This window comes from Oncorhynchus nerka, linkage group LG28 (genome assembly GCF_034236695.1).
Source record: "Oncorhynchus nerka isolate Pitt River linkage group LG28, Oner_Uvic_2.0, whole genome shotgun sequence".
In the NCBI taxonomy this organism is placed as follows: Eukaryota; Metazoa; Chordata; class Actinopteri; order Salmoniformes; family Salmonidae; genus Oncorhynchus; species Oncorhynchus nerka.
Window position 1 is genome coordinate 62,284,286 of NC_088423.1, and position 21,648 is coordinate 62,305,933.

General features: G+C 40.8%; 1 protein-coding gene across 3 annotated transcripts in view; it reads left to right on the top strand.

The window, feature by feature from the left end:
* Positions 1-21,648, top strand: part of LOC115113493 (PHD finger protein 21A) — a 50,041-nt gene that overhangs the window by 780 nt on the left and 27,613 nt on the right. For all 3 annotated transcript variants that reach the window (XM_029641241.2, XM_029641245.2, XM_029641243.2), the window contains exons 2-5: positions 7,708-7,763; positions 12,262-12,360; positions 13,569-13,601; positions 14,389-14,454. In XM_029641241.2, the coding sequence (XP_029497101.1) occupies positions 7,722-7,763; positions 12,262-12,360; positions 13,569-13,601; positions 14,389-14,454 (240 nt within the window). In that variant the 5' untranslated portion in view covers positions 7,708-7,721. The remainder of the gene's footprint in view (positions 1-7,707; positions 7,764-12,261; positions 12,361-13,568; positions 13,602-14,388; positions 14,455-21,648) is intronic.

Below are 21,648 nucleotides of genomic sequence, written 5' to 3' on the forward strand. Positions count from 1 at the left end.
AAAACGTATCACATAAGTTCTTATATTTTATTCCAAAAGAGGATTGACATGTGCATCCCCTGCTCTTGCGTAGTTCAATTTTTTGTTTCAAGTTTATACCATGTGATATTTAAGTTAATAGTGTAAAAGAACTAAGCGGATTCTCATTGGACAACCAACTTGCTATTTGGAGGAGTAACTCCAGCTCGTGAATGATCTTTAGCTAATTTAGTTATGCCTGCATCAAGTGGAACTCGATCGTTTTTCTCCTGGTGCCCCACATACTAGCTTACTCTGAGAAATAAGAATATTTACCTACTGAACAAGATACAACTAATTCGCAGGATTCGCTATACAGTTATTTCCCCCCCAAATAAATGTGGCCTAGCTGGTGAAATAGTGGGGGTAGTTGTAGGCCCTATTCCAGTCGAACGGCTGAGATTGGAACGCTTGATATTGTATCAGTTTTTCTTAAACGATGCCTTTATTATTAGTTTATTTGAGTGACAGACAGGTGCAGTGGCGTGTCCAGTAGGCCACTTTAGGAGTAGGACGTATACGTTGACCCATCTGTAGCTTACATTTCTAGTTTTGCATGGCGTTCATGTTTGGCCCCACTTTACATCATGTATTTAGACAGGTGCAGCGGAATTATAATGTAGGAACGCTACTCCTTGTTGTACTCACTTACCGCACTGTTGGAGCTAGGAGCACAAGCATTTCGCTACACTCGCAATAACATTTGTATGCAACCAATACAAATATTTGTATGCAACCAAAACAATTTGATTTGATTAAACCGTATGTAGGCCCAGCCTGGTCTCATAGACTAGACGTAACATAGTAAACGTAAACCTAGAAAACCAAATTAGTATGATATGGTACGTTTGGTATTGTTACTAAAGACAGAAGGTTACTTAACCTGTCACGGACTGGCGGAACCCCCGCAACAGCCAGTGAAAGTGCAGGGCGCCAAATTCAAAACAACAAAAATCTCATAATTAAAATTCCTCAAGTATTTTACACCATTTTAAAGATACAATTCTTGTTAATCCAGCCACAGTATCTGATTTCAAAAAGGATTTACAGTGAAAGCACCACAAACGATTATGTTAGGTCACCACCAAGCCACAGAAAAGCACAGCCATTTTTCCAGCCAAAGAGAGGAGTCACAAAAAGCAGAAATAGAGATAAAATTAATCACTAACCTTTGATGATCTTCGTCAGATGACACTCATAGGACTTCATGTTACACAATACATGTATGTTTTGTTTGATTCATATTTATATAAAAAAAATAATCTGAGTTTACATTGGCGCGTTACGTTAAGTAGCTCTAAAACATGTGGTGATTGTGCAGAGAGCCACATCAAATTACAGAAATACTCATAATTAACATTGATAAAGATATGACTATTATACATGGAACTTTAGATAAACTTCTCCCTAATGCAACCGCTGTGTCAGATTTCAAAAAAAACTTTACGGAGAAAGCAAACCATACAATAATCTGAGTACAGCCTTTAGACAACAAAGCAGCCAAAAATATACTGGGTAGTCAATATTACTCAGAAATAGCATTTTAAATATTCACTTACCTTTGATGATCTTCATCAGAATACACACCCAGGAATCCCAGTTCCACCATAAATGTTTGATTTGTTCGATAATGTGCATCAGTTATGTCCAAATATTGTCTTTTGTTAGGGCGTTTGTACAAATCCAAAAGCACGTTCAGGTCGCGCCGAACGTCGTACGAAAAGTTAAAAAAAGTTCCGTTACAGCCCGCAGAAACATGCCAAACTAAGTATGGAATCAATCTATAAGATGTAAAACTTCATTAATGTTCCAACTGGACAATTCCTATGTCTGTAGAAATGAAGTGGAACGTAGCTACTTTTCACGTGAGTGCGCCAGACCGAGGCTGTGGCACTCTGCTCTTATGAGCCCTCCTTTATAGTAGAATCCTCAAAATAGTTTGTAAATACTGTTGACATCTAGTGGAAGCCTTGGGAAGTGAAACATAACTAATATCCCACTAATATCCCAATTTTACCCCCTTTTTTCTCCCAAATTTCGTGGTATCCAATTGTTAGTAGCTACTATCTTGTCTCATCGCTACAACTCCCGTACGGGCTCGGGAGAGACAAAGGTCGAAAGTCATGCGTCCTCCGATACACAACCCAACCAAGCCGCACTGCTTCTTAACATAGCACGCATCCAACCCAACCATGCTGCACTGCTTCTTAACACGCGTATCCAACCCGGAAGCCAGCCGCACTGCACCCAGCCCGCCACAGGAGTCGCTGGTGCGCGATGAGACAAGGATATCCCTACCGGCCAAACCCTCCCTAACGCTAGGCCAATTGTGCGTCGCCCCACGGACCTCCCGGTCACGGCCGGTCACGACAGAGCCTGGGCTCGAACCCAGAGTCTCTGGTGGCTAACCGCTGCGCCACCCGGGAGGCCCCCCACTGTATCTTCAATGGTGGCTGAGTTGAAAAACTACAAACCTCAGATTTCGCAGTTCCTGGTTGGATTTTTTATCAGGTTTTTGCCTGCCATATGAGTTATGTTATACTCACAGACATCATTCAAACAGTTTTAGAAACTTCAGAGTGTTTTCTATCTGAATGTACTAATTCTATGCATATCCTAGCTTTTACAGCTGAGTAGCGGGCAGCTTAATTTGGGCATATTTTTCATCCAAGCTACCCAATACTGCCCCCTACCCCAAAGAAGTTAAGGCAAAAACAAAAGAAGGGTGTGTGTATAACGCGAACGTCTAGCAACCCAGCGGTTGCATGTTCGAATCTCATCACGGACAACAATAGCATTTTAGCTAATTAGCACCCATCCAGTACCGGGTCTGACCCCCTTTCCCTCCAGAACAGCCTACATTCTTCGGGGCATGGATTCTATGCTCAGAGATGCTGTGGTGTTCAAATGTTATTTGACGAACAGAACCGGAAATGAAAGCGATCTATACGGTTCCGGGAACAGAACTGTTATTTTAAAAGCATTGTACCCGGTTAATTACATTATTTTACGTTCCTGACATTTTTTTTCCAGTCCCTCAATAATCCAACAAAGTGCCAATGCAAAGCCTTCACTCTTGTCACTCAGAAACATATTCCTGTGTCTGCCTGCCAGTTTGTGTGTAGGTGTAGGCTACCTGCCCCTTCCCCTCTGAAGTATAGGTTACTAGCCTACTGACGACGTTACAAGCGTTATTTCGATATTATGGAGAGATGTTTAATTAGAGAAGAATGGATTAACATTTTCAATGCTAGTTAAGGATATTATAGTTATCAGGTTTCACATTGGATTTAACTAACTTCAAAAAGGTAAGACGTGTTTTTCATTCTAGTGCTGTTCTGCACACACAAGCTTGTCAGCTAGCTACACTGGTCTGTCCGTAGTGACAGTTTGTGTTTGTCTTTCATTATGATTAATCCATGCTGTTAAGCAAAATACAATTAGCTCATAACGACTTTCCTATACAGATTAAATAATGATTCTGTTCAGAACGAAACTATTCGATTTTTAAGTTCCAACCCTCCCTCTCCACACCACTGCCACTGTCTGTTGTCATCCATGCATAGTCACAACTCTACCTACATGTACATACTACCTCAACTAACCGGTGCCCCCACACATTGACTCTGTATCGGCACCCCCCTGTACATATTGTTATTTTTTTTACTGCTGCTCTTTAATTACTTGTTACTTTTATCTCATATTCTTGTCCATATTTTTTTTGAAACTGCGCTGTTGGTTAGGGGTTCGTAAGTAAGCATTTCACTGTAAGGTCTACACCTGTTGTATTCGGCGCATGTGACTAATACAATTTTATTTGATTGTACGAGTTGCAATTTGTAACTTGAAATTCGTAACATCATATGAAATGGATGATGGACATCCACAAATTAATACATACCATATGAAACGAAACATATCATACTAATTGGAGTGTTCTGGATTTACATTTACTATGTTACGTATACCCCTGAGTCCAGGTTGGTAGGTCTACAACTGTTATACCTATAGTATTAACATTTAGTATGCTCATCATTAATAATTTCAAGGATTTCTGCAGAAAGTACAGGTTTTTAGAAAATAAAGCCACGGTAACTGTTGATGATTTCTCATTGCAATGTCCTAACCCTTGCACTATAAATTGTGCATACCATCAAAGAGTGGACCACGAACAAAACAAAAACAAAGGTGCAAATGCATTTAATGCATGACATTGTTATGTGCAAATATCACTTGTTTTTTATTATATGTCTGTAGGCTATGGTGTTCAAGCAATGACATTCCATGACAGCATGGTCTAATCATAATGAAAGACTAACACAAACACTGTGTTTAAACATAATTTGAAGCTATACAGTATTGTTTACAAAGTTTTCTGTGATACCAAAAACAATGGACTAAGTGGTTTTTAGTTTTTTGGTTTTGATCATGTATTAACATGTTATATTCTTCTAAATCAAGGGATACAGACTATTTCCCTAATTGAAATGACTGGAACTCTTACAGACTTTTAGTAACCTACAGTATGAAAAAAGCAGTGTACTTCTCCTAGATCATTTGAATCGTAGATCAGCTTCCTGTACACTAAGGCTGTGAATTGCCAGGGACCTCCAGATATTATCTTAATGCTTAGGTCCTGATACGATATGTATTGCGATGCGACACTGCGATTCTATTGGTGTTTTGATATTCCAAACATATTGCTCACTATTTGTCTGCTGCTGAGAGACGAGAGAGAACATGAGAAAACACGTTTTGTTCAGTCATGGAAGTAAAAGTGCTGAAAATATGTTGATCACTATTTAAAAAGAAGATGGAGAACAGTCTATAGGATGAAAAATACCGTAGTTTTTCCACAGGTACACCCGGCTAGCGCTGGCTAACGCTACCTACAGTGCATTCGTAAAGTATTCAGACCGCATCACTTTTTCCACATTTTGTTACATTACATTACAGCCTTGTTCTTTTTCCTCAGTAATCTACACACAATACCCCATAATTACAGTGAAAACAGGTTCTTAGATATTTGTACAAATGTGTGTGTGTGTGTAAATATTTTATTATATATATATATATATATATATATATATATATAACTGAAATACCTTATTTACATAAGTATTCAGGCCGTTTGCTGAGACTCGAAATTGAGCTCGGGTGCGTCCTGTTTCCATTGATCATCCTTCAGATCTTTTTACAACATGATTGGAGTCCACCTGTGGTCAATTCCATTGATTGGACATTATTTGGAAATGCGTCCCCCTGTCTATATAAGGTCCCAACAGTTGACAGTGCATGTCAGAGCAAAAACCAAGCCATGAGGTGGATGGAATTATCCGTAGAGCTTCAATACAGGATTTGGTCGAGGCAGAGATCAGAGGGAAAGGTACCAAAACAACTCAGAAACATTGAAGGTCCCCAAGAACACAGTGGCCTCCATCATTCTTAAATGGAAAAAGTTTGGAACCACCAAGACTCTTCCTACAGTTGGCCCGCCAGGCCAAACAGAGCAATTGGGGGAGAAGGGCCTTGGTCAGGGAGGTGACCAAGAACCCAATGGTCACTCTGACAGAGCTCCAGAGTTCCTCTGTGGCGATGGGAGAACAATCCAGAAGGACAACCATTTCTGAAGCATTCCACCAATCAGACGGAATCCACTCCTCAGTAAAAGGCACATGACAGCCCGCTTGGAGTTTGCCAAAAGGCACATAAAGACTCTTAGACCATGAGAAACTAGATTCTTTGCTTTGATGAAACCAAGATTGAACTCTTTGGCCTGAATGCCAAGCATCACGTCTGGAGGAAACCTGGCACCATCCCTTCAATGAAGCATGGGGGTGGCAGCATCATGCTGTGGGGATGTTTTTCAGCGGCAGCGACAGGGAAACTAGTCGGGATCGTGGGAAAGATAAACGGAGCAAAGTACCGAGAGATCCTTGATGAAAACGTGCTCCAGAGCACTCAGGACCTCAGACTGGGGAGAAGGTTCACCTTCCAACGACCCTAAGCACACAGCCAAGACAACATAGAAGTGGCGTTGGGACAAGTCTCTGAGTGTTCTTGAGTGGCCCAGCCAGAGCCCAGACCCGATCAAACATCTCTGGAGAGACCTGAAAATAGCTGTGCAGCGACACTCCCCATCTAACCTGGCAGAGCTTGAGAGGATCTGCAGAGTAGAATGGGATAAACTCCCCAACTACAGGTGGGCCAAGCTTGTATCATCATACCCACTGAGTAAAGGGTCTGAATACTTATTTTATTTGTGATAAATTAGCATAATTTAAAAAAAAACGGTTTTTGCTTTATCATTATGGGGTATTTTGTGTAGATTGATGGGGGGGGGGGACTATTTATTCCATTTCAGAATAAGGTCTGTAATGTAACAAAATGTCAAGGTGAAAAAGTCAAGTTCAAGGTCAAAGTCAAGGAAAAGGTCAAGGTGTCTGAATACTTTCCGAAGTCACTGTATAGGTGCCCAAAATACCTACTGAACAAAATAAAACTAATTTGCAGGCTTAAGTATACAGTTATTTCCCCCAAATAAATGTGGCCTAGGGATAGGTAACTATCGATTTGTTCCCCCATCACTAATGTACACCTGGACTGTGTTTTACCGATATACTCTTTCCCCTGAAGTTGGCATGTTCTCAAGGATAGTGAGGGAAGGATATGAGGAGAGCAGGAGACAGAGAGAGAGTGAAAAAATGGGAGAAGGAGGAAGCCAGTCCACTCAGCCAGGTGGTGAGTCCATGTAATGGCTCCAATGTTATTATTGTTCTCTTGGCACAAGGCCCTGGCCGGAAATCAATCCGCCGGCTGGGAGGCTGTAACACTGCTGCGATTTGACTCGCTCTCTTTCCCAGTTTTCACTCTCTATGAGTTGCTTACACACAGAGTACAAAACTAGCAGGATGTTAGTTTGCACATTCATCTCTTTATTTTCTTAGTGTAACACTTTTGCTACCATCCCATTCCTCGCCCCTACCTGGGCTCAAACCAGGGACCCTCTGTACACATCAACAACTGCCTCCCACAAAGCATCGTTACCTATTGCTCAACAAAAGCCGCGGCCCATGCAGAGCAAGGGAAAAAACTACTTCAAGGTCTCAGAGCAAGCGATGTCACCGATTGAAACGCTATTAGCGCGCACCCCGCTAACGAGCTAGCCATTTCACACCGGTGACATTAGCATTATAGTTCCCTATCAGAAATCAGCAGGTTACTTTTAAATAAGTTGTACAGAATAGCAGAATCTGTATTTAAATGCCAATGATTATCAAACTGTCTTAAAAAAAAATACTGCATTTGTTTTAGACCACACAATTGTCTAATGTACTATTAATACTTTAAAGGCCCAACCAGGCCTAGAGAAGAGAGGGTAGTCCATACTATCCAAAACATAGTAGAGTGAGATGATGTAAAACAAAAACCAGAAAAAAAACAATTCCAAAACATTATGCGGAATTTTCTCTGGCATATCACAATCTAACGACTTAGTGGAGTAGCCTTGGGCCCTGACGTCTTTGAATGGGCTCTACAGTGAGAGAGAATAGAGAGTGGACAGCAAGTGTTTTGTGCCCCTGCTGTGTGTGAGGAAAGCCCATACTATGACATGCTGCTGGACGTTGTACTGCGACATTATTTAAGTGGAGTGGCTTATCTGATTCACTCTTGTTTTGTGTGTCACAGCTGCCACCCCCTCAATGCAAAATTGGATGGTGTTCAAAACTGAAGACTGTGTGAAGGTAAAGCAATGAACATTTATGATGTGTGTGTGTTAAGGGGTGTGAACGTTTAAATACAATTGGAATCCTTAACACATTACTGAACATTTTAATCACAGTGTAGTTATCACAAAACATATGATTTTACATGTTAGTCTAACTAGACGATAGGCTATAAAGGCCTCAGGAAAGTTGTGTAATTTAAATAAAACCAGAGAGGATGATGTAAACTTTAGGCTATTTTGGTGAATTTGCGAGGCATATTAGATAAGACATTGAAAGATACAGATTCAGGGCCCTTTTTTCACATTTTGTTACGTTACAGCCTTATTCTAAAATGGATTAAATATTATATATTTTTTTCAGCAATCTACACACAATACCCTATAACGACAAAGCGAATAACAGGTTTTTAGATTTTTTGCAAATGTATTAAAAATAAAAAACATACCTTATTTGAGCTGAGTTACATCCTGTTTCCATTGATCATCCTTGAGGTGTTTCTACAACTTGATTGGAGTCCACCTGTGGTAAATTCAATTGATTGGACATGATTTGGAAAGGCATACACCTGTCTATATAAGGTCCCACAGTTGACAGTGCATGTCAGAGCATAAACCAAGCCATATGGTCGAAATAATTGTCCATAGAGCTCCGAGACAGGATTGTGTCGAGGCACAGATCTGGGGAAGGGTAAGAAAACATTTCGGCAGCATTGAAGGTTCCGAAAAATACAGTGGCCTCCATCATTCTTAAATGGAAGAAATTTGGAACGACCAAGACTCTTCCTAGAGCTGGCCGCCTGACCAAACTGACCAATCGGGGAGAAGGGCCTTGATCAGGGAGGTGACCAAGAACCCGATGGTCACTCTGACAGAGCTCCAGAGTTCGCCTGTGGAGATAGTTGTCCTTCTGGAAGTTTCTCCCATCTCTGCAGCACTCCACCAATCAGACCATTATGGTAGAGTGACCAGAGGGAAGCCATTCCTCAGTAAAAGGCACATGACGGATCGCCTGGAGTTTGCCAAAAGGCACCTGAAGACTTAGACCATGAGAAACTAGATTCTCTGGTCTGATGAAACAAAGATTGAACTGTTTGGCCTGAATACCAAGCATCACGTCTGGAGGAAACCTGGCACCATTCCTACAATGAATCATGGTGGTGGCAGCATCATGCTGTGGGTATGTTTTTCAGCGACTGGCAGACTAGTTGGGATCAAGGGAAAGATGAACAGAGAAAAGTACAGAGATCCTTGATGAAAAGCTGCTCCAGAGTGCTCAGGACCTCAGATTGGGGCTAAGATTCACCTTCCATCAGGACAACGACCCTAAGCACACAGCCAAGACAACGCAGGAATGGCTTTGGGCAAGTCTTTGAATGTCCTTGAGTGGCCCAGCCAGAGCCCGGACTTGAACCCAATCGAACATCTCTGGAGAGACCTGAAAATAGCTGTGCAGCGATGCTCCCCATCTAACCTGACAGAGCTTAAGAGGATCTGCAGAGAGGAATGGGAGAAACTCCCCAAATACAGGTGAGCCAAGCTTGTAACATCATACCCAAGAAGACTCGAGGCTGTAATCACTACCTAAGGTGCTTCAACTAAGTACTTAGTAAATGGTCTGAATGCTTATGTAAATGTGATATTTCAGTTATGTTTTAAAAATAAATTGGCACACATTTCTAAACCTGTTTCTGTTTTGTCATAACGGGGAATTGTGTGTAAAATTGATGAGTTAAAAAAAACTATTTAATCAATCTTAGAATAAGGCTAATGTAACAATGTAGAAAGGTCAAGGGGTCTGAATATTTTCAGAAGGCACTGTATGCACACCTCTCTCTCCCACACGCTGGCTCGCCTGCTCTTTATCTTTGCTAATGATGCAAGATACAGCATACCATTTGCGAGATGCAACTTTTGATTGCCTAGTGCAATAGTTCTGACTTCGTCTACTTGGTGTCCGACCTGCCTATACTGTGCCCCTCCCCTCTCTCATCGTCCCTCGCTAGTTCGCTTTGAAAGATGCGAGCGTATGTGTTCACTCATCCCTTGGAAAACAGTGTGCACAGTCATTTTAGCTTGGACTTCATGCTAGTTAAAGCTGCTTTCTCTGATATTTACACCACACCTACACACACACAGACACACACACACACACACATACAGCACCCCGAGCTTGGCACACTCCCCACATAACACGCACACCCCAACTTAGCTGTCACAATCTTGACACTCAGCGATAGGAGTCAACACCGGGATGTCGACATGCAAGGAGTCGAGGAATCAATTATTTTGGAGTCAACTCTCCACCTCTACGTCCTCGCCGTTAACAGTTGGAAAAATGAGAAAGGCAAATGACAACAGCGAAGTCCTGTATGGCCGTACATAGAGAAGTTAAACGAGAAGGTGGTGAAATGCAAACTTTGGTGGAATTGAGGTACGGTAATGGTAGTACAGGTGCAACGCTTAATCATCAGAAAGGGACGCACCGGAAGACCCAAACCTTTTCTGGCAGCAACACAGCTGCATTGTGAATTCACGTGGAATTTCAATTACATTTTCTTGTCATTTTAATTGGAACCCGCGAAAAGATTGGTTGTTTTAAACTTAAAAATATATATATATGTGTCACGTGTGTGTGTGTGTGTGTGTATACAGTTGAAGTCAGAAGTTTACATACACCTTAGCCAAATACATTTAAACTCAGTTCTTCACAATTCCTGAAATGTAATCCTAGTAAACATTCCCTGTCTTAGGTCAGTTAGGATCACCACTTTATTGTAAGAATGTGAAACGTCACAATAATACTAGAGAGAATCTTTTATTTCTCTCATCACATTCCCAGTGGGTCAGAAGTTTTCATGCACTCAATTAGTATTTGGTAGCATTGCCTTTTAAATAGATTAACTTGGGTCAAATGTTTCGGGTAGCCTTCCACAAGCTTCCCACAATAAGTTGGGTGAATTTTGGCCCATTACTCCTGACAGAGCTGGTGTAACTGAGTCAGGTTTGTAGGCCTTCTTGATCGCACACGCTTTTTAAGTTCTACCCACAAATTTTCTATGGGATTGAGGTCAGGGCTTTGTGATGGCCACTCCAATACTTTGTTGTCCTTAGGCCATTTTGCCACAACTTTGTATGCTTGGGGTCATTGTCCATTTGGAAGACCCATTTGCGACCAAGCTTTAACTTCCTGACTGATGTCTTGAGATGTTGCTTCAGTATATCCACATAATTTTCCTCCCTCATGATGCCATCTATTTTGTGAAATGCACAAGTCCTTCCTGCAGCAAAGCCCCCCACAACATGATGCTGCCACCTCCGTGCTTCACGGTTGGGATGGTGTTCTTCAGCTTGCAAGCCTCCCCCTTTTTCCTCCAAACATAACAATGGTCATTACGGCCAAACAGTTTTATTTTTGTTTCATCAGACCAGAGGACATTTCTGAAAAAAGTACCATCTTTGTACTTTGCAGTTGCAAACCGTAGTCTGGCTTTTTATGGTGGTTTTGGAACAGTGGCTTCTTCCTTGCTGAGCGGCCTTTCAGATTATGTCGATGTAGGACTCGGTTTACTGTGGATATATATACTTTTGTACCGGTTTCCCCCAACACCTTCAAGGTCCTTTGCTGTTTTTTTTTGGGATTGATTTCCACTTTCGCACCAAAGTACATTCATCTCTAGGAGACAGAACGCGTCTCCTTCCTAAGTGGTATGACGGCTGCGTGGTCCCATGGTGTTTATACTTGCATACTATTGTTTGTACACATGAACGTGGTACCTTCAGGCGTTTGGAAATTGCTCCCAAGGATGAACCAGACTTGTGGAAGTCTACAATTTCTTTCCCTGAGGTCTTGGCTGATTTCTTCTGATTTTCCCATGATGTCAAGCAAAGAGGCACTGAGGTTGAAGGTAGGCCTTGAAATACATCAAAAGGTACACCTCCAATTCACTCAAATTATGTCAATTAGCCTATCAGAAGCTTCTAAAGCCTTGACATAATTTTCTGGAATTTTCCAAACTGTTTAAATGCACAGTCAAACTTCTGACCCACTGGAATTGTGATACAGTGAAATAATCTGTCTGTAAACAATTGTTGGAAAAATGACTTGTGTCATGCACAAAGTAGATGTCCTAACCGACTTGCCATAACAAGAAACTTGTGGAGTGATTGAAAAACAAATTTTAATGACTCCAACCTAAGTGTATGTAAACTTCCGACTTCAACTGTATGTGTGTGTATATATATGTGTGTATATATATATATATATATATATATACAGGTTTATAAACTAATAATTAAATGTTCAATGTGAAGTGTTTTGGAAATGTCTACTTTAACGTCCACCTTTACTCAAGGTGATAGATAACATCTCCATTTTTACAGTGTTCTATGGCCTGATGCCATGTCATTGCTTTGTTGTCAGCACAACTTGATTTCACTGTCACAAGTCTTTATGTTGACATATTAGTATTGTTGTTGAATGAAGGGATAAAATATCCTTCTTCCTGGCTGAACAGGCTGAAAGCTGTCCAGGACTGAGCTTCCGACAGAAAGGATCAATGATGGAATTACAGACCCTCCAAGAGGCCCTGAAAGCGGAAATACAGGTTCATCAGGTAATGGGACTATGCGTTTCTCTGCTTTTCTGCCATTTAGCCACCAGTTGTTTACTTCCTTAACCTGGAAATTATCATCAGAGGTGTTTTCGGGAGGAAAGTTGGTAACACACCAAACTGCAACAGAATATGGTTGGGTTTTTTGTTAATTCACTCCATCAGATTCTTGCCCTCAGACTGCTGCATGAATACTTCCTCCTTACACTCATCCTATATGTCTGCTTATCCACCGTCCTTCTCTACTCTGCTTCCCCCAGCCTCTTCCTTCAGCTATTGTCCTTTTAAGTATGGTTTAGTGTCAGGTTTGGGTCAGAAAAATATACTTTGTCCTGTTAATGTATACTCTACACTCTTAGAAAAAAAGGTGCTATCTGGAACCTAAAAGAGTTCTTCGGCTGTCCCCGTAGGAGAGCCCTTTGAATAACCCTTTTTGGTTCTAAGTAGAACCATTTTAGATTCAATGCAGTACCATTTCCAAAGAGGGTTCTACATGGAACCAAAAAAGGGTTCTCCTATGGGGACAGCTGAAGAACCCTTTTGGAACACTTTTTTTGTAAGAGTGTATGTATACTCTGTAGTCTTATGAGTTGTATTTTCCTGCCATCCATAATGTTTCTGTTTTGAGGTTTGGTGCATGATACCCTCCATCTGGTTCAACCCAAATGCAGAAACCAGAAACATGAAGAAAACTTATCCCCACACATCTATCACTAGCCAGATGTGCTCCTTTATAGAAACATGTTTTCATTGCTATGAGACTGATCACATTAGAGAGACCCACATGTTCAGTGTAGTCTGTATAGTGCTCCTATTCACAACCACTGAATGTACCTCCCGGTGTGGCCCATCCAGTTGAGCATGAACCTCCTTGTTTGTCTGGGATGGATTGTACAGTGGGGAGCCATGAATGTGTTCCAAGGTTGCAGTATTGGAAGGTGCCTCTGGGGGCCACTGTGTCTACAGTTTGTATGGCTGTGACAACAAGAAAGCATTCGGTACTGCAACGTTTAAAGGGGGGTGGGGGGTGAGCGAAAGGAACGTTCTCTTAGGAAACGTAAAAACCTATTGCAAAACCTTTTCTCAAACCATTACGAAGCATGTGACATGTTAGGAACAAGTGGCACAGCCTCTCTCATTGTAATATATTATGTGTATCAATGAATTTGTTATGTGGTTGTTGATAACTTTCTATGATTTCTCTCTCACAGAAACTAGTGTCCCAGATGAAGCAGGATCCACAGGTAAGCCCTTCCTGTCTCCTAGGCAGTTGTACCAGATTGCTAGGCCCAAATACAGTATACGTTTTGGGGTTGACATTAGTTTAATTACTACAGAACAGTTCCGTCTGTTCAGAGGTTTTCAATCTTTTGAAAGAATGTAGTATCCCTACTACTCAGTCTACACAGTTGAGAAATAGGATTTAAAACAGCCTAAGAGGAAAACCGGATAAAAGGCAAGATATGATGTCCTTGTCACTGGGGCTCAGAGGTTTTAGATGTGCTCCAAATTCCACCTCTTTTACTTCACGCTGTCAATTTTGAGAACAGCCTTAAACTCCCCAGAGCTCTTCTATCTCTGTAGTATCCGCCCACCATACTTTATCATCCTGCAGCCCTTTTACGGGGACTCTGCTGTAGCAGCAGCCCATCCCACATTTCAGTGGTGTCCCTACATCCCAGCTCTGAGTTCCCCCTCATGTGGCTGACAGCTGTGGCTGTGGTAGCCCAGTGACGTGAGGGGTGTGGATTACTCTTTCCACCTCACTTTGCTCGTCCCGCGTGGAAAACGGTGTGCACAGTCATTTTTAGCTTGGACTTCATGCTAGTTAAAGATGCTGTCTCGGCTCTTTACACCTACACCTACACACACGCACACAAACACAGCACCCCGAGCTTGGCACACTCCCCACATAGCACGCACATCCAACTCAGCTGTCACAAATGAGCAGTTCTTCACAGCTATGTATAAGGGAGCTATAACAAGCTTGTTCCTCTCTTTTTTTTTTTCTCTCTTTTTTTTTTGATGCAGAATGCTGATTTGAAGAAGCAGCTCCATGAACGTCAAGCAACGATCACAGCACTGAGTGAGAAGCAGGTAGGCAACTGAAACGGGAGAGGAGACCTGTGGGTGGCTCTGGGATTTCGTGTACCATCTCACTGGCACACACCAAGGTCTTCCCCACTCTTACATTACTGCACTGTGTATTAAAATGCTAGAGGTTCTTCGCATGACAGAGCCTACTTTCACTTCCTGCCAGAGCTATCCTTTCTTTTTTTCTCTGTCTTTTTCTTGAGTGGGCCTAGACAAGTCAATGTGGCAGATCTAAGAGTCCTGCATGCCACTGCACATGATGGATGATTTCTGTAGAGTTGAGGGTGTGAGCCTGGGATCACTTTGAGTTGGGTTTTGTCTCCTGCTTGAGGCTAAGGGCTTAGAGTAGGTTTCTGACTAATCCAGTTTCATGGTACGAAAAAGCAGCACTCTCTGACGCTGTTAACATTCACATCCATTGACAACCATGGGATAGGCAGAGATAAGAGTCATTTGAGACTTTAACAGTTTATCAGACCGATGTACAGCAGTGGTGTAAACTACTTAAGTAAATATACTTAAGTACTACTTAAGTCGTTTTTTGGGAATATCTGTTAGTGATGAACCGATATGACATTTTTGGCCGATTCTGATATTTTAGCAGCCTTTTTAAGCATTCTAGTACAGGTAAATAGTTAAAACACACAAATGGACGCATCAGTCTAAGGAACAGCATCTCAGTGCAAGAGGTGTTACTACAGTCCCTGGTTCAAATCCTGGCTGTATCACATCCAGCCGTGATTGGGAGTCCCATAGGGTGGCGCACAATTGGCCCACCGGGTTTGGCCGGGGTAGGCCGTCATTGTAAATAAGAATTAATTGACTTGCCTAGTTAAATAAAGGTTACACACACACACCACACTGACCAAAAAGTTATATCGTTGGCATTTACGTTTGTCCCCATTACCAGTAAAACATAATCAAACCTATTTCTTTCACTTACTTGCTGTGCTGTTTCGTTGTTCAGTCGTCACATTCTCAATCAGGATTTCTATGGAATGGTATTTGGGTCTTTGCGTGTCAAAAAATATACTATTTAACACGATTTGACATGTCCAATAACACAATTTGACGTGTCCAATAACATGATTTGACGTGTCCAATAACACAATTTGACCAATCAGGACCTGAATATGACTGCACGCCACATAATGCTTTAACGCGTTCATTAACTTTTTATGTAGTTATTACACATTGATTACACTATCACTCGTATTTCATATTTCACAACGATTCATCGATACATATGCTATGATGCTGGTAAAGTTGTCTTGCGCACCTACAGTGCTAGTCATAACAAAATCTAGCTAGGTTATGGATGCAAACAATGTTCATCCCCAAAAACATAGGAGAACGACATAATCTGTTTCAGTAGCTTTATAGTTAGCTAGCTAACTATATAGCTAGGTGCCATCTACAATAACCCTAATTTATAAGACAGTTCTTAATTGTTTAATGGTGGTCGGACCCATCTATGTGAAGCTAGCCACAATAAGGATTAGCCACAACAGTGAACTTTGCGGTTAGCCTTCAAAATAAAAGTATGGCATAATTCTACAATTTGTATTAATTTGCATCACTGTCAGTGACATACTTTTATTTTGAAGGCAAACCGCAAATTCCACTATTGTGCGTAATGCTCATTGTGGCTAGCGTCACAACACATAACCCGGTCCAGTAGAACCTTGAGTTTTAAGTTACAATAGTCATTTACAACATTAACAATGTCTACACTGTATTTCGGATCAATTTGATGTTATTTTAATGGACAAAAAATTTGCTTTTCTTTCAAAAACAAGGACATTTCTAAGTGACCCCAAACGTTTGAACGGTAGTGTATATATTATTTTTTTTGTTGCCAACTTTTAATTCATTACATTCATAAAGAAAATGATGTACTTTTTACTCCATACATTTTCCCTGACATCCAAAGGTACTCGTTACATTTTGACAGAAGAACCGTCCAATTCACACACTTATCAAGAGAACATTCCTGGTCATCCTACTGCCTCTGATCTAGCGGACTCACTAAACACAAATGCTTCATTTGTAAATGTTGGAGTGTGCCCCTGGCTATCCGTCAATCTAGTAGTATTTTACTGGGTGACTTTTAGTCATTTTCTATTAACTTTTTATGGCTGCAGGGGCAGTATTGAGTAGCTAGGATGAAAGGTGCCCATATCAAACGGCCTGCTCCTCAGTCATAGTTGCTAATATTTGCATATTATTATTAGTATTGGATAGAAAACACTCTGAAGTTTCTAAAACTGTTTGAATGATGTCTGTGAGTATAACAGAACTCATTGACAGGCAAAATCCTGAGTTGAAATCAAAACAGGAAGTTAGAAATCTGAGCTTGTATGTATTCACCAGAGTCCGAAATGAAATCCCCTTGAGATATGAATGATGTTGCACTGCCTAGGGGTTCCACTAGATGTCAACCATCAATAGAAATTATAATGAGGCTTCTATGTTGTTGTGGGAATTAATGAGAGCAGAATATATAAGATGTCCATCAGGCAGCCATTTTGTGATCGCGCTTTTTCCTCATGGTAGTCACTTGCGTTCCAATGCTCACGATGACAAGAAGGAATACTCTGGTTGGAACTTTATTGAAGCACTATGTTAAAAACATCCTAATGATTGATTCTGTACTTAGTTTGAAATGTTTCTTCGACCGGTGATATCACTTTTTGAAGTTTTTGGCCGATATAACGTTGACCAGAATTTGCGTTTGGATATGTATACCAAACGCGCTAACAAAAGAAGGTATTTGACATAAATAACAGACATTTTTGAACAAAACAAACATTTATTGTGGACCTGGGATTCCTGGAGTGGTTTCTGATGTAGATCATCAAAGGTAAGGGAATATTTATCATGTAATTTCTTGTTTATGTTGACGCCATCTTTGCGGCTGTGGTGTTTTTACTTTTGAGCGCTGTTTCAGATTATTGCATGCTTTTCTTTTCTTTTTTCTTTTTCAAGTTTTTTTGAAATCTGACACAGCGGTTGCATTAAGGAGAGGTATATCTTTAATTCCATGTGTATAACTTGTATTATCATCTACATTTATGATGAGTATTTCTGTTGAATGATGTGGCTATGCAAAATCACTTGATGTTTTTGGAACTAGTGAATCTAACGTGCCAATGTAAACTCCGATTTTTTTTATATAAATATGAACTTTATCAAACAAAACATGCATGTATTGTGTAACATGAAGTCCTATGAGTGTCATCTGATGAAGATAATTCAAGGTTAGTGATTAATTTTATCTTTATTTCTGGTTTTTGTGAATGCTATATTTTGCTGGAAAATGGCTGTGTTTATTGTGGTTTGGTGGAGACCTAACATAATCGTTTGTAGTGCTTTCGCTGAAAAGCCTATTTGAAATCGGACACTTTGGTGGGATTAACAATGAGAATAGCTTTAAAATGATATAAGACACATGTACGTTTTAGGAATTGTAATTATGAGATTTCTGTGGTTTGAATTTGGCGCCCTCTATTTTCACTGGTAGTTGTCATATCGATCCCGGTATCGGGATTGCAGCCATAACAGGTTTTAAGGTACCTTTTACTTTTACTCAAGTATGACAATTGTGTACTTTTTCCACCACTAATATACAAGTATATTTGTTATTGACTTACAAGTACAACTGGCATGCATGCAGGCTAGTGTTCAGTGAATTTGCCCCTCAACCAACCATTAACATATTCTTGTAAGAGGCTTTGTTTTGGTGATTTGAACTGAACCTGGCTTTCGGAGATGGTTTTCCTCTTAATCACTTTGCTGCATATATACTTACCCAGTTATTGTGGATAGGTTAAGTCTTGGGAATGACAAAGGTTTCTATTGAACCCTGTTTCAATGTCCCTGTTGTCTCGTTTTCTTTACAGACTAAAGGAAGGGGTGTGATTTCTGTAGACGTGTCCCATTTCTTTCCGCCTGTCACTTATCGATCGTCCTCTCTCCAGGCCCTTTGTCGGCTCAACCAACGAGGTTTTTAAAACGTAAAATTTAAATGCTGTTTGGGAAAGGGCCTGTATTCACTTTCAAAAAGAGAAATAATTGGCATGGTATTTGTGCAGAGGCCTGCACTTTTTTGTACCTTAATTGAGGCTGTTTGTGTTGCTGTATTCGTTTTGAGAACCCTTAAGCTTTGTTTGTTTAATGGTTTGTGCTATGCGAGTAGTTGGTCATATACTCACTATGGATGCATGGGTATCTGATCTGAAGAGTAGTTGAACACCTATTGAGAGTTGTTATTTGAGAATCAAGGAGAACATTCTACTGGAATTAGCATCAAACCTGCATCCCCATAGTCCCATCCAGACACTGCTTGTGGCGGTGCACTTTCTCAATCTATTCTTATTTCCCCCTCAAGATATGCTTATTAATACAAGGTTGCTGTTGCAGTCTCTCCTGTATTCACTTTACATGGAGTCAATGTCTTCATTATTTAACTTACATGAAATGAATCCACACCTTGCGGCTCCGCAAGGGAAACATGTTTGAAATATATTTGTCACTCGTGTGTGTGCACATTAGTGCTAAGCGATTAGTGCTTTTAGATTTTTGAGGTTGGTTCGGTTTCAGTTCGATTATAAAAATAAAAAAAAGATATGTATATAATTATCAGTTTTCGGGTTTCAATATATATTTTTTTTTAAACATTCAATACATTATTTTGGTTGAATGCGGTAACAACACAGAATAAGCCATTAATAAAAGGCCCATGATGGTAGTGACTGCCCATTACGGCTGATCACGTATTAACCATTGTTTATTCACCTTACTTTAATTTCATAAAACATTTGTGTTTTTTACATTTGTTTTATTTGATTGCTTTATTATTTCATTCCTAGTCATCTCTGTAGAACTGCCTGTACTGTGACAAAGTCACTATTTTAGTAGTTCTTTAAAGTAAATGAGTCATACTGTTGTTGTTGTTGGCCAATCATAAGCCATCAAAAAAGGCAATAGGCTAGTCATAGAGCCTCTGTGTGGGGCATAAGTTAGGAGCTATTTATTCAATGGAAGATGGAATTAAAATGATGTAATTGGAAGTTTAACGAGAAGGATTGCCTACAACGACCAAGAGCCAAAAGGTAGGCTGCTACTACTATATTCTGAATGGAGTTGTTGTTGTTTAACTGTAGAACAAAAAAAGCACATGCAACCTTAATTAGCCTACCTAGCTAGCTTAAATATCTTCTCCCGGTTTGAAGACAAGTACTATGTAATCATATTAGATGATGAATAACTTAGTTGTGGCAGCTATTAGTCTACTATAGCGTGAGCTGGCTTGGTTGGTCGCAGTCTCATCTCTCCCTTCCTCCTCCCTGTGTATGAGCCTACACACACAGCACGGCCCCTGCTAGAGCGTCACTTCTCTCTACCTCCTCTCCCTCGCACTTTATCAGCTCCGGGTAATAAAGTGGCATAACATTTTACTTTTCTGCTGCTTCCCTCACTCAGATCGGACTGGGTCTGGATCCAACCAGGACAATATGGAATGAATCTAGTTGTCCTCAGGTCCGTCTGGAATGGGTCTCTATATTGTAAAAAATGTACTTATTCATATTGGGAAAGCCCCAGGTCCATTTCAGAACTGGTCCAACTTTTTTTGGACCAGTGAAGGCCTCTAGTTTAAACTTACTGTTGCAAGTTAGAATAGTAGCATACACAAGGTGCAATTTTGAAATGTGGCTGTCCATTAGCAGTTTTTCCTCTTATGTCAGTCACTGATAGTCACTCAATTAGCCCATGTCAGCGAAAAAAATGTGGCCAGCTATCTAAACTTAGTAATCATGGTCGAATTACCAGCCTGGGGACCCCCATTTGATTTTGTTATTCAGCCTCACTCAAATGTCATATAAATAACTGCAAACATTTCTCTCCACCCTATGGCAAAATGTGTAGTATTTCAACAAACTTGCTTTAAAACTACTACATTTTCTCTACGTCCCGTGGCAAAATGCGTAGACTTGTACAAAATTAACTCTAAAACGTAAACATTTTCTCCTCTGTCAAGCAGGAGACTACTAAAATATTTAGCTTGCAATGCGGTAGGGGGGGGTATTCACATGTGGGTATGTAGTGGACGTCACGCTGCCTGCTTAGTGAGTACCACTTCCTCCCGATTCGGCGCAAACTCGGGACCTCTGCCTTGCTAGCACATGTAATCGTCCTCCCTCAAGCGTCTTAGCCGATCGCACAACCTCAAAAGCTAGCGAAAGAGGCAACACAAGTGGGACACAAGGCGGAAGAGTAAGTTTCACACGTGTTCATGTGCTACAGGTACGCAGACCTGTGAGCAACTGCGACCCCTCATGAGGAGTTCCGTTTTTAGTTGCCCATCCCTGACTTAGCTCATGTATTTTCAGGTAGAGATACCTCGTTAAGCTCTCTGGGATATGTGGGACGGTAGCGTCTCACTTGGTGACCCTCGTTCAAGATGGCCGTACTTCTTCATTACACAAAGGAATAACCTCAACCAATTTCTAAAGACTGGTGACATCCAGTGGAAGCGGTAGGAACTGCAACCAAGTCCCTTAGAAATCTGGATTCCCAATGAAAACTCATTGAAAAGAGTGACCTAAAAAAACAATCTGAATGGTTTGTCCTACAGGGTTTCGCCTGCTACATAAGTTATGTAATACTCACAGACATGATTCAAACAGTTTTAGAAACTTCAGAGTGTTTTCTATCCAAATCTACTAATGATATGCGTATCTTATCTTCTGGGGATGAGTAGCAGGCAGTTGAATTTGGGCATGCTTTTCATCCAAAATTCCAAATGCTGCCCCCTATCCTAGAGAAGTTAAACAACTGCTCTCTAGCCGTCTCGAATGCACATTCTTCTGTTTCTTTTCTCTCTCCGTGTCTTCCCCACACTAACGTAGCAAGCGTAAAAGAAGTAGGCGCTCAATGTATTATGGTCACTGTAGTTAATTACCACGTTTTCTGCGCTAAACGATGTAGAATATTGGCCTTTTGGAAAATACAACTCCCTACTACATCGCACAGTTCAGGCATAGCACTCTCTGTACTGTCTCTTGCCCGGTGCTGAAAGACAGGACACCTGCTGACGGAGTGTGAATAATACCAGGTTCATTTAACAAGTGTGGCAGGCTGCTCAGGCCAAGTATTTCAGCAGCTCAGCTATGAATTTTTAAAAGTGTTTTCTGT